Source organism: Sinohyriopsis cumingii, chromosome 14 (genome assembly GCF_028554795.1).
Source record: "Sinohyriopsis cumingii isolate HCF-2022 chromosome 14, ASM2855479v2, whole genome shotgun sequence".
Taxonomy (NCBI): Eukaryota; Metazoa; Mollusca; class Bivalvia; order Unionida; family Unionidae; genus Sinohyriopsis; species Sinohyriopsis cumingii.
Window position 1 is genome coordinate 93610737 of NC_142974.1, and position 14952 is coordinate 93625688.

A 14952-nucleotide genomic window follows, 5' to 3' on the forward strand; every position below is an offset into this window, starting at 1 on the left:
TTTTCAGACAGGGAGAAAATCTATATTCTTCAGCAGTAGATACTGTCTCTCATCGGCAAATGGGCGGCGGCGATTTTATGAAAACATCGATTTCCAGGGTTCTATTCACCGCTGTTCCTTATATAAAAAAGACCGACGGCAAGTTGAGGCCAGTAAAATAACTAAGTGGCCTTGAGGAATTGAATCTTCCGCCTAAGTTTCACGTGGAGACGGCATTGTCTCTTTGAATGTCCATCTGAAGGGACGAGCATGAAATTAGTCTTGATATCACAGGTGCTTACGTTAAACTGCCCCTTATTCACCAGGCGTCACAAAATTTGGGTTCGCTTAACGTAACAAAGTTTATCAATTGCTGTCCTAACTTCAGTTTAAATATCAGCCATGGGTCTTCACCTTAATCATAATTTCCTCATCACTTTGTTTGGATGGTACCCTCTGAAAACGATATGGTAAGTAGTATTTTCTTCAAGAGCTGAAACGATCTTTTATCCTTTTTGAATCATTTTGGTTTCTATTGAACTGGAAAAAGTTGGTGTTCACACATGCCAGTGTTTTGTTCACCTGGGTATGGAGATTATAAAATCAGTACGTCCTCATATATGCATCCTATGGACCGTTCAACTTGTTCAGTCCGTTTCCAACATGACGTGAATTTCAGCGAGCATCCTTGGATTACTCAATGCAGCAGCAGGTTTGATCACACTTATGTCACCTTTACATGTGCTCGTTACAAATGACTTTGCTATGTCAATGGCGCATCTTTTCCAGTCCCCACAACCGGAAAGTCAGCATCACGAATGAAGTGGCGCAACCACGTTTAGTGCACGACATAACTTTCTCTGGAGAAACCCCAACTGGAAATGACAATACATAGACTTTTTGATCTGTGAATGCACTGTCAATTAATTGGGAGTTGCTTAGCTCCTCTCCCCTGGCCTTAGTACCGAAATTAATACAGAAAAAGATATTAGAAACGTGCTTGGCCACTTTGACTTAAATAGATCAAAATCTCTCACCTGGTTTCCAAAATGGAATCTATCCCGAGACCAAACACGGCTGAACTCAGAAATTTAAGCCGTTAGCGGGGATCTCGCTGAAGCTGTTATCATAATCAATTTGTTTCATGATAGCTTTAGCATCAGCTTTCAGGATGAGTGAGTTGCATGCCCATTACCTCAACCCAAATTATCTTCAGTTCAGGTTAGATGATTTGGTGATCCTCATGACACAAACATCATACTTCATGACTGAGCACCAGTTACTATCAGTGAGCAATCAGGGTCTACATCTTCTCTTGATAAGGGGGGCCCCGAGTGGCCGAGTGGTCTAAAGCGCTCTCCGTTACGGATCACTGCCATCTCACCTCTGTCTGCGTGGGTTCGAGTCCCGGATTCGGCTAATGTGGGTATGTGAGAAAGCTTGCCAGTAGCTTCTCGTGGGTCGGTGGTTCTTTCCGGGTTTTTTTCTGGGTTCTTCCTCCACCATTAATACTGGCCGCCATGTATAGCCTATCGTGTGCTGAAAAATGGCGTTAAACCATACAACAACAACAACATTCTCTAGATAAGTGGAGTGCAACGGCCATGCAAAATTCTGTTCATGCCCTCGAGCACTAATTGAATCGCATGGACAGGAGTAGCATCAACTGCAAAAGACGTTTCCACCCGTGAAGGCAGGAGAGCTGGATATTCCCTCTCAATACATTTCTTTGTGGGTTTTAGACTTGGTGTAGTCTAACATCGCAAAGGATCAAAGTCATCTCATGAAGATTTCAGCTCATGCATTTAGAGTGTTCTCCGCAATCCTCCATTTCGAATGCAGCGTTTCAATCTGAGACATGAAAAGCAAGCTACATGCAGAGCCAACCATCTCAAGATTTTATTTCAGGGATTATCCTCGCAGAGATAAAATACAAGTATAATGGATCAAGTGGCTGTGACCCAGACAGCCACCAGACCTAATTAAGCCAACACAGCCTTTTAACTTTGCTGAATTTACCAGTAAATTGTGATGGTAAGAATATTTTAAATACTCATCTTTTTAATCTGATATAGCGGTTATGGATAAAGTGACCATAGGTTGTGTTAGTTTAAGCAGGAAAAGGAGTTGTCGTTCACATAGGGAATCCAATTTGTATTCCCTTGAATGATACCCGCTGTATCGGTAGGATAGTCATCATTCCCTCAGTGTATTACCTGTTTCCCTAATGTTAATGTGATTGGAGAATATATTTAGATGAGTAGGGAAATTGTTTTAGTAAATTATGTTTCTCTGAGAATACCAATCAATTACATGAAGACTCTCCCAACCACTTAAAACTGGCGATGCCTAGTGGTGTCCGTGGAATGTAATGTACAAGAGTTACTGCCCATTGTCTATATGATACAGACAGAATAGACAAATATTTGTCTTTTAGTATGGATGGATTCGAATTATAGTCCTAACGTTAATGTGATCGAGTAAGTATTCTCAGAGAAATATAATTTATTGCAAAATGTGCTTTCTTGTTACATTTGTATACTTAATGTCTTGGTAGTGATAACCATTTTGAAATGTATGGTTGGTCCAGAAATGATATAGGGTGTTTTATCAATAGCTGTTCAAAATGTCCCAAATAGATAGATCTCAAAATAATGTTTGAGTCAATATTATCTATGGAATGAATCAATTTCTGCATAAAATCCATGGCTCATTTACTTCTTTTATACAACAAGATCACAAACTCAAACACTATGAAATTACCACACAAAAAACATGCTGACAAAAATTAAGGAAGTAAACATTATGAAGCCTCTCCTTTTAGTGGAAATAGGTGAGTTCTAAGAGCACGCTTGAATGAGGACACAATATATTTGTGCCTAAGATCTTTGGTCAATTCGTTCCATGTAGCTGGACCCCGGGTGAGCAAAGGAACATTGTATGACTTCGTTTAAACAGTTGGAAAATGAGCATTCGACCTTCAATAGAGGAGCGTATATTTCTAGATGAGATCTTCACACAGGTGAGATAAGATCAGTATACTGGACTGCATCTGGTCAGTAAAATGTAGAATAATGAATAGATATTGTGTTTAATTACAGTGACGGTTACAGAGCGGGAGGTGGAGGTGTGCTCAGTTCTTTGTACTCTAAAGATAATCTGAACTGCCATGTTTTGAACTTTCTAATACGTAAACCATTTTTGTTTTTCTTCCAGACCACAGGGAATCCACAGCCTTCTTATGTGCATAAGCCATCCCCTCGGGTATGATGAAATAATTATTTTATTTAAAACCTAATTAAAGCACTTACGTCTAATTCTTTTCAGGTCTGCTGGAAAAAAAGTTTTCTTATTACAGTAAACACTCTATATATATATATATATATATATATATATATATATATATATATATATATATATATATATATATATATATATATATATATATATATATATATACATGAGATTCACTAACTGAAATACAAATGACTGAACACATAGGATGGCTTAAATTGACATGTTAGGTGACTCAATACATAGAATGGCTTAAATTGACATATTAGACAACTGACACACAGGATGACTTAAATTGGCATATTAGATAACTGATCCAACAAGATGGCTTGAATGGGGATATTAGATGTCTTGAGTTGGCTTATTAGATGACTGAATGCACTGTATGGCTTAAAAAAGCATATTAGATGACTGAACACATAGGATGGCTTAAACTGGCATATTAGGTGACTGAACACATAGGTATGGCTTAAATTGGCATATTAGATGACTGAACACACATGATGGTTTAAATGGGCATATTAGATGACTTAACACACAAGATGGCTAAAATTGGCATATTAGATGACTGAATACAGGATGGCTTAAATTGGCATATCAGGTGACTGAATACAGGATGGCTTAAATTGGCTTATTAGAGGACTGAATGCAGGGTGGCTTAACTTGGCTTATTAGATGACTGAACACACAAGCTGTCTTAAGTTGGCATACTAGATGACTGAATACAGGATGGCTTAAATTGGCATATTAGGTGACTGAATACAGGATGGCTTAAATTGGCATATTAGATGACTGAATGCAGGGTGGCTTAAATTGGCATATTAGGTGACTGCATACAGGATGGCTTAAATTGGCATATTAGGTGACTGAATACAGGATGGCTTAAATTGGCTTATTAGATGACTGAATGCAGGGTGGCTTAAATTGGCATATTAGATGACTGAATACAGGATGGCTTAAATTGGCTTATTAGATGACTGAATGCAGGGTGGCTTAAATTGGCATATTAGATGACTGAATACAGGATGGCTTAAATTGGCTTATTAGATGAATGAATACAGGATGGCTTAAATTGGCATATTAGGTGACTGAATACAGGATGGCTTAAATTGGCATATTAGATGGCTGAATCCCAACAGAATCTGAATAAATCACAATTTTGACAAACACTGCCTAATCTGCCTTTCCTAAATGTTTTCTGTCACACTGTTACAGAACTAAAGGTATGGCAGGGTCAAAAGGCATTGAATTCAATTTGTTATTTATTGGTGTGGGTATTAGATGTCTTGAGTTGGCTTATTAGATGACTGAATGCACCGTATGGCTTATAAAAACATATTAGATGACTGAACACATAGGATGGCTTAAATGGGCATATTAGATGACTTAACACACAAGATGGCTAAAATTGGCATATTAGATGACTGAATACAGGGTGGCTTAAATTGGCATATTAGGTGACTGAAAGCAGGGTGGCTTAAATTGGCTTATTCGATGACTGAATGCAGGGTGGCTTAAATTGGCTTATTAGATGAATGAACACACAAGCTGTCTTAAATTGGCATATTAGATGACTGAATACAGGATGGCTTAAACTGGCATATTAGGTGACTGAATGAAGGATGGCTTAAAATGGCATATTAGATGACTGAATGTAGGGTGGATTAAATTGGCTTATTAGATGACTGAACACACAAGCTGTCTTAAATTGGCATATTAGGTGACTGAATACAGGATGGCTTAAATTGGCTTATTAGCGGACTGAATGCAGGGTGGCTTAAATTGGCATATTAGATGACTGAATACAGATGGCTTAAATTGGCATATTAGATGACTGAATACAGGATGGCTTGAATTGGCTTATTAGATGATTGAATGCAGGGTGGCTTAAATTGGCATATTGGATGACTGAATACAGGGTGGCTTAAACTGGCATATTAGATGACTGAATACAGGATGGCTTAAATTGGCTTATTAGATGAATGAATACAGGGTGGCTTAAATTGGCATATTAGGTGACTGAATACAGGATGGCTTAAACTGGCATATTAGATGGCTGAATCCCAACAGAATCTGAATAAATCACAATTTTGACAAACACCTGCCTAATCTGCCTTTCTTAAATGTTTTCTGTCACACAGTTACAGAATTAAAGGTATGGCAGGGTTAAAAGGCACTGAATTGAATTTGTTATTTATTGGTGTGGGTAATCAGACATGTCTAAGCATTTTATGTTATGCTCATTTTCCCATATAATTTTTATGAGTGGTACAGTCTTTAAACATGTATCCCCAACTGAATTATAAAAAGGCCACTATCTAATTCACATTCTTCCCTGACTGCCATAAATTGCATTTTAATTATCTTGCTGTCACTTGTTTTTACTGATGTTATTTGATGCCAAGTTTAACGAGTAAACAAAAGAAGGTCAAGAAAAGAAGTAAAACGAAAAGGTGATCAGGAGTTCAGTATATAGATTGTTATACAAAATATTGCAAACATATTTGTAATATGCAACCTTGACAGGATGACAGATTTAACAATTTTTATATAGCTCCTTAAACAGTGTTACATAGGAAAATTAGCTGAATCATGGTGATAAACAATGACTAAGAACTGTGTATTGTTTCATTGACAATCTGTGTCAATACTCTTTTTCTAATAGTTTTTCCCACCACAATGGTCTGCCTCAATGATATTGCTTTCTGTCATCTTCAACATGAAGCTTCCATGCTGCTATTTTATCGTCTCAAGAATTGTGTCATTAAATGTTTGTTTTTGTTTTATAAAACTCTACTGAAAGAACAATCTACACTATTTATGGATTGAATCAAACACCACACTTACAATGATTATCCCTTAGTTTTGTTTTTGGACTGTTTGATTTAAATATACCTGGAACCCAATGAAGACAATTCGTACCAATATCTACTAGGGTTTTGTGGTTGTTCAAGGTTTTTATGACTAATCATTTAAAATTCTAAATTAAATTTGTTAGTAACTAGTCAAATTTGAATTATACTTCTCTAGATTCCATGTAAATTACTGAAACAGTTCTGAAACTAAGCTCATCAGCTGTCACGGCTTTCATTGCATATTATCTATTTCTGCTACAGCAGAAGACGACTCAAAGAATGGTTGGCAGCAATCTCTTGGGAAAATGAAGTCTTTTGTTTTTGTATCAAAATTACTTGTACCTGTATGCTATACATTTATATAATGCACACGTATAGTAAACATTTTTTATAATGTACCTGTATAGTACGGTAAACATTTTTGTTTTAAAATGTACAGCTCTCATTATCTTTCATTGTAGGATCCAGTTATGAAGAAGCTTGCAACAGCAATAATTTGGTTGATGATTCATCTTTTCCTCTTGCCTCATTACCCATCACATCTCAATGCAGGTATGTTTTATTATCCACTCTGCAAATGAAGTTTTGGGGGAATCAGCTTGTCTGTATATCCACCTGTTACACTTTATACCTCTAAAGAGGTGGTAGAATATAGTAATTCTTGGGTTCATCAGTCTTTTCATCTGCCACCTGTGAATTCAATCACTCCCCAGTTTTTGCCTTGAAACTTGGTAAATATTATGGTTGGCACCTGAAGATGTACACATCCACAGATCACTTTCCTTGAATTTTTGTTATAGTTTGTTGATTGCCAATTTATTGGCCAATTTATTGTAACTAGTTTGGCAATGTTTGGGCATGGGAGGCAGCTAAATTTTAAGTAAATGATTAAACAAGATAGTGGTTATTTTCTTTGAATATTTTCCATGATATAACTTGGTAAAATGTAAAACAATAATAGAAAATGTTTTTTTATATATAAAAAAACAATTATCCTCAGATAAGGATTAAAATTGTTCATTAAATTTTCTAAAGACAGTAAAGACGATTATTATGAATTGTCATGAAACTCGGTAAATATTATGGTCATCACCTGTAGATATTCATATCAATAATCACTTTGCTCTTGAAGTTTAGAGTTATTGCCCATTTTGTCTTGTACTTTAATAAGTACACTGTATGACACAATCCTTTTAGTGCACCTATTCCAACTGCTTTTAGCTTATGGCATGGTTTGTTGTCCATCCACCATCTTTAAGCACACGTTTGTTGTTGCAAATCCTCAACTACCTGGAGGATTGCAATAAAACTATATACATATAATCATTACAAGGTCTAATTGGTCATAAAAAAAATGGTGCTGCCTTGATATCTAAAATGGCCACCAAAATCTTGTTATAGCTTCTCCTCCTGAATTGATGGTAATGTGACTCAACATGAGGTTTTAAACCTGAATCAAAATGGTGCCAGTCTGATGTCTAATATGGCTGCAATGGCAGCAATCTTGCAAATCCTACTATTGATACTCCTCTTGAACAAAAGTTATATTGATATGGAGGTTTCCACCAGATGACATCTTATGATATCTAGTGGGTACCTATCTTGATACGGAGGTTTCCACCAGATGACATCTTATGATATCTAGTGGGTACCTATCTTGATATGAAGGTTTCCACCAGATGACATCTTATGACATCTAGTGGGTACCTATCTTGATACAGAGGTTTCCACCAGATGACATCTAGTTGGTACCTATCTTGATACGGAGTTTCCACCTGATGACATCTTATGATATCTAGTTGGTACCTATCTTGATACGGAGGTTTCCACCAGATGACATCTTATGATATCTAGTGGGTACCTATCTTGATACGGAGGTTTCCACCAGATGACATCTTATGATATCTATGGATGTATAGTTACAAATATTATTGTATTTAAATATATGTTACTAGCTGATGTGTCACTTCCATTAATTGATATATTTTATTTTTCTATTGAATCTAGATGCATTAGTGGTGATTTGCATGTTAAATGTGCATGTGAGATTTGCACATGAGATGTCAGGAGTTTCCTCATAGTTTTCTTTTAAGTGATATATAACGTTGTTTTCTAAACAAATATCAAACTTTAATGTTAATTCCTCAGTCCATCTTTGTTCATCAATGACACATTAGAGGAGACACATTGTGGGATTAAGAAAATCATTGTTTCCACAGTGGAAACTATTCCATCCATGCTGCTTTCATTCTGGGATGTCTATACCATATCTCACTAGTTGACAAAATAAATTTTAGTGCTTCAATAAAAAGTCACTACATTATGTGGAACTAATCTGCCAGTTGAACATTGTAGAATGGTGTTTATACACCATGCACATTGCCTTTTGATATTCAAAGATTTATCCAATAAAATGTCATCATACTGGTCATAGACCAGAAAATCTTATGAAATGGTATATTGTCCATCACCTGGAATTTGTCCAAACATCCTAACTTTACACACTCACATTAGTCCCATGGTCTACTTGGTCCTACATGAAAATGGTGCCACTTGGACATCCAATATGGCTGCCACAGTGGCATTCTTAAGCTTCTTGTTGCTGCTAGAAATAATAAGAAAATAAGAAAAACACAATAAAAAAGCAGGAAACAATTCACATTAATTACACAAATTCTTTTTTAAAATACAAAAATCATTGATGAGTATCATCTTATTTATTTTCAAAATAGTGAAGCATCAAAAGTTTAAATCTTATTATGAACATCATACTCTCTAATAATCAAAGTCTTTTTCTGAGTCAACAGAAATAGCTAAGGTTTACATTGATCAAAAGTTACAATGTATGATCTTTTTTCTCTCTTTTACTCTATCTCTCTCATTGATGCATTTTTCCAAACACCTTTTATTAAACATATCACAAATATATGGAGTTGGGATAAACAGCTATTCAAAATATTAATGGTGGGGGGTGTGTGTGGATATAAGTTAATTTTGTATGATTTTCATAATATACTGTTGGAAAACAATTGTATGTGAAAATGTTATAATTTAACATTGTTATGTTTCTCAGTCCATATTAGAGATCAGATTTGCTTTTCCTGGACTAATATCTTATCAGTGTTATAATGTTTTGTTTTCTGATAACAAGACATATGTTGATTCAAGAGGTAGTGTTTATTTTGAAACATTGATGCTACAAATAACATCACTGCTCAGCATCAAAGATGCTGACCAATGACTCATGGGAACTGTGGACATGTACTTCCTGATTGGCCATTCTTGATTAAATGGGGAGGAATCTAAATAATATACCAGCTGACTTCAAAGTATAAATCTTACTCCTTGACTGATGTTGAAGATAGATTCACAAAACAAGTGATGAAAAAAGTATTTCTTTCATGAAAAGCACTTTTTTAATGACATGAACAGCCATGTTAAACTGTTGTTCACTCATAGGGGACATATCATTCAGCTGCTTAACAGGTATATAAAATCAGACATGTTCTCAGAGCAATACACTTTACCTAATACCTAGGGGGCCCCGAGTGGCCGAGTGGTCTAAAGCGCTCTTCGTTACGGATCACTGCCATCTCACCTCTGTCTGCGGCGGTTCGAGTCTAAGATTCAGCCAATGTGGGCATGTGAGAAAGCTTGCCAGTAGCTTCTCGTGGGTCGGTGGTTCTTTCCGGGGTTTTCCGGGTTCTTCCTCCACCATTAATACTGGCCGCCATGTATAGCCTATCGTGCTGAAAAATGGCATTAAACCCCACAACAACAACAACCTAATACCTAAGGCTCCCGTGTACACATTTCATCATAGTCTAATAACAGACATCAGTCACACTGAAAACCATAATGGATCTACTATGTTCTGTTTCAAAATATGCTAACCTAATTTTAATCATCAGGGTGCAACTGTAAATACATTACATTTTTATAGAATCCCATGCATATAAAAAATATTTATACTCTCAAATTATCAGTGCCATTTTCTAGCGAATGGTTAACAATACAGAAGAAAATTTTTGAACATAGGAATCATTTCTTTAATTGTTTACAAATTCTTGTTGAATAAACTTTAGAAAGAATTATGACATGCACACAATTATGTCCATGTACTTCATTGTACATGTATGTACTTCATTGTACATGTATGTACTTCATTGTACATGTATGTACTTCATTGTACATGTATGTTATAAATGGTACGACTTAAAAACTTGTAATCTCTCTTAGTAGTAGATATAAGTCTAAAGTTTTGAAATTGGTTCAAGCTGTTAAATTTAAATAAATACACTGTTTAATTGGTCAAACTTGTTTCAAATCTACAGGACAAATGCATTAAGTGATTTCTATCTTACAAGCAGGGCCGGCGCCAGACCCAGCCAGACTATCTGGCGCCCTAGGCAACATTAGATTCTGGCGCCCCCCCCCCAAGGAAAATACCAATTTCAGAATTTATAAACAATAATTTTTTTTAAAAATGTGCCCCCTGAAATCAGTGCTTAGGCAACTGCCTAGTTTGCCTATATGGTAGCGCCAGTCCTGCTTACAAGAACATCTTTGTATTAGTGATATCATGGAGCTTGTATAATAATTTGATGCAACTTGGAAATACATAGAACTGAAATTAATGGGAAATATGTCAGTTTAATATCCAGTACAAAATTCACTTTTATGAAATATTATTTTTAGCTAGGCAATTTTTTTATATATACTCTGACTTGTGGAAGGGTGCATGATATTCCAAGAAATGTAAAACATAATTTTAGTCACACATATTTGTCTGTGCTTTTGCTTAGCTGGGTTACTGACAATACCATAATCAGTGTTATTGCTGTAGTTTTTACAGGTAATGTTATGAAATTGACAACTGCTGCAGTCAGGATTAGGGCATCAGAATATATCCCAACTCTTTGTTTACTTGGTTGACTCACATGGTGAATGCAATAAAATTAGTTAGGGATGCCATAAAAGCTGCTACGGCTGCAATAAAATCTGTGAGTACCACTAGACTGAGTGGATATCCACCAGACCTATGACTGTGTAATGTGGGCCTGATTGTGTGAACCCAAGAAAGGTATCAAGCCATCCTGCAGCATATCACCCTTCTGAAAGTCACAACAGATGGTAAGTTCACTCAGCTAATCATTGGGCCAGTACACCACCACCCCCAGCCACCCCAACCCCTCAGACACAACACCTGGCTAGAAAATTCTGCAATGTAAAAAAATAGATATGGTATTACTGTTATTTAAATGTTGATTTTGACTGTAAAGCTAGATTTAATTGTGTTATTATTACAAACTTCCATCCTCTGATGCTCTTTCAGTCTTTGTTCAAGTCAGAGAAGGACAATATTCTGAATGACATAGGTGACCAAGGAGCATGTGTGTGTGTGTGCATGTGTGCATGTGTGTGTGTAGCAGTTTATAGTGATATCTAGCACTGGGGCATCATGTTGCAGGCATGTAGCATGATGTCCCACCTAGTCCCACCTAGTCACATTATCCTGACACCAGGCTGACCAGTCCTAACACTAATCTCTTAATGCTGAGCACCAAGCGAGGCAGCTGTTATTACCATTTTTATAAGTCTTTGGTATGACTTGGCCAGGGATTGAACCCATGACCTCCCACATCCGAGGTAGATGCTCTAACCACTAGGAGTACCGGAGCGGTAGTGACCAAGGCATCAGACTGGGCTTATGAATATCTTGAATTGGTGATTACACCATGAAAAGTGAAAGAAAAGCAATAATAACTAGCCAGTATTACAGATTTAAATTAGTTTTACTCCGACAAAAAATACATTTTTTATGCGGCTGTTACTTTTAGCCTTTATCCACTACCAACCCATGTCTGAAGTGCACTGTGTGATAGATCATAAATTATTATACAGCTTTGTGATATTGTTGTAATTATAGCAACATTAGGCTTATGATGGCAACTATATTTACTTGTGTCTAGATATTTATCCATGATATTTTATGAATTTTATTGTCACACCAATGCAAACAAAAAGCTAGATTGTCAGTTGTAATTGAACTATTCATGTGTGAGACACTGCATTCTTCAGAATCCTTGTTGTCTTGTCTGTGAATAATGAGATTACATTCTTCAGAATCATTTTCATCTTTCTTGTGAATAATTATACTCTGCCTTGTTCAGAGCCCATGTTATCTTTCTTGGGAGGGGCCTCGAGTGGCCGAGTGGTCTAAAGAGCTCTCCGTTATGGATCACTGCCATCTCACCTCTGTCTGCGTGGGTTCGAGTCTAAGATTCAGCCAATGTGGGTATGTGAGAAACCTTGCCAGTAGCTTCCCATGTGAATATTTATACTCTGCCTTGTTCAGAACCCATGTTATCTTTCTTGGGTATGATCAGACACTACATAGGCTGATAAATCAGCCCCACACCCGTGATGATATTGACTGGAGGTTTAGGGGCTGATAATGCCTATTCATTAAAACGTGCAAAATATTTTAGCCAGTGTTTATTTTATACTTAATGGTATTTCTTGTGGCTGTTTAGTTACCATCAGCTGAAGGGTTCTTTTGCTGACATGTACATTGTACTTCCAAAGCAAATCCTATGTTTAGTGACTTGTAAATCCATGTGGAATAGCACAACCCTCTGCCCTGTGGCCATTTGAATTTTGTGCTAGATATGGCTGCCACCAAATACCAGTAAGTATCAAAAGTGTCCGCAGCTGTGTCCTGGAAAGATTTGTAAGCTGTGTCCTGGAAAGATCTGTATGCAGGAAAATTGTACAGTTTAATGAACAGGTGGCATGAGACCAAATATCATTCATCAGTATCAACCAAGATGCAGGGGAGTTGATTTATCTGTCTTGACACTACATTCTTCAGAACTCTTGTTTTATTGATAAATAATGAGACATATCACTACCTTTTGTTGCTTAGCCCCCAAGTCAACTCACATCACTTTGCACCAAGACAGGTATTATTTGTCTTGGTAATGCAACAGCTGGTGCAATATCAGGATTTTGTATTGAAACTGCCGAAAATCATATTAATTCACAAGAAAACTATATTACTATATGTCTAAATTGTCTACCCTAATATAAACAGGATTCCTGTCTTGTCTCCTTGATCTCATGAAGGCAATGCAACAACTTTTGCAGAACTTTATATTTAATATCTCTTTCTCTTTTGCAGATCGAGGCTTTATCACTAATCATAGCTTCCTGTACAGACTATGGTACATGTGGCTGTCTATGACTCTTTGTAAAGCAAAGTACTATGTGGCTTGGTTACTTGGTAAGACATGACCTTATATGCACCCAACATAGCTGTGGAGGATGAATAAAGTGTTACGGATGTTAATTTGTCATTACATATCAAATTTATTCCATCACATCATGTCCACATTATAGTGGGTTATGATAAATTTGATACAAGGTTTTCTATTGAGAAGATATAGGTCAAGTTCAGTTTGTGCCATTTTGTAGGAAATGTTTATAGTGTTATGGCCCCTGTCTGACTTCATTTTTGTTTCCCTCTAATAACTTTTGAAGGATGTAATGAACTGCAGTTAAACTTGTTATGACACTCATCATTATCAAAAATTATGTAAAGTTTATTTTTACCATATTCCTGCATAAATTTACAGATTTTTGATTCCTCTTTGGCTATAAACTTTTCCGTTTCTGCCTAGCAATTCAATCAAATTTAGGTTTTACATTTAAGAGACTTTATTCATCTTCTGATTTCACCATTTTGTAGCAAAATTCCTTCAGTATAGTGCTGTTATTTATTATGCAGTTTGGGTATAATTCAGTAATGATATGGACTTCAAAATGCTAATTCAGTAATGCTGTGGACTTCATAATGCTAATTCATTAATGTTATGGACTTCATAATGCTAATTCAATAATGCTATGGGCTTCATAATGCTAATTCAATAATTATATGGACTTCATAATGCTAATTCAGTAATGCTATGGACTTCATAATGCTAATTCAATAATGCCATGGACTTCATGATGCTAATTCAGTATTACTATTGACTTCATCACCAATTTTTTAACATTGAACAAATATATTGTAACCCTTTAACCTCATAGCATTTGTTGCTGTCAGTATACAATTTGGCAAAACACTTGTAGCTATACGTGTTCCAAAATCATTGAGTGTAGTGTCCTATAAATAGAACGTTACCTAAATGATTGGACGCAAATACACCTGCCTGAAAAATTTCGAGCAGTATATTATATATTATTTCAACTTAAATTGTAACCATTTTTCTTTTTTGCAAGTATTGGTTATCCATAAATAGTTTTGGAGTAATATATTTATTTTTCACCAAAAATATTTATGTACTCCAAAATCCAGAGATAATTCATTCACTGTCATATCACGAGTCCATCCATAACCTTTTTCATACTTCTACCATAAATCTACCTGTTCATTGTCTATGTCTGAATCACTAATTCATCAAAATTGAATAAGTCACTAAATCACTGTTGTCTACTTCAATATTAGAATCTACATCAGACTTACTGAAGCCTTCATTTTCATAAATCTAATCATCCAAACTTAACAAAATGATGAACATAATTCATGGCCTCCATTTTGAATAAGGAGTATCCAATCCAGTTCATATTTTGACATGGTAGATTATGATCCATCCATGATAGCAACCACCTGATGTGGCAGTGTGGTCATTTTCCTTAAAGCTTATAGTTTCTTATGGGTGTATTCTATGAAGGTGACAATATAAAAAAACAGGTCAATATTTTTATTCTAGGAATTGAAATGTGCTTTATTCATATGGTGTACATGTATCCAGAGTGCTTG

The 14952-nt window shown here is 36.0% G+C and overlaps 1 protein-coding gene across 1 annotated transcript in view; it reads left to right on the forward strand.

The window, feature by feature from the left end:
* Positions 1 to 14952, forward strand: part of LOC149784413 (membrane-bound glycerophospholipid O-acyltransferase 2-like) — a 63783-nt gene that overhangs the window by 33782 nt on the left and 15049 nt on the right. Inside the window, exons 7-9 of the mRNA XM_089932481.1 lie at positions 3196 to 3243; positions 6590 to 6680; positions 13312 to 13413. Coding sequence (XP_089788607.1) covers positions 3196 to 3243; positions 6590 to 6680; positions 13312 to 13413 — 241 coding nt within the window. The remainder of the gene's footprint in view (positions 1 to 3195; positions 3244 to 6589; positions 6681 to 13311; positions 13414 to 14952) is intronic.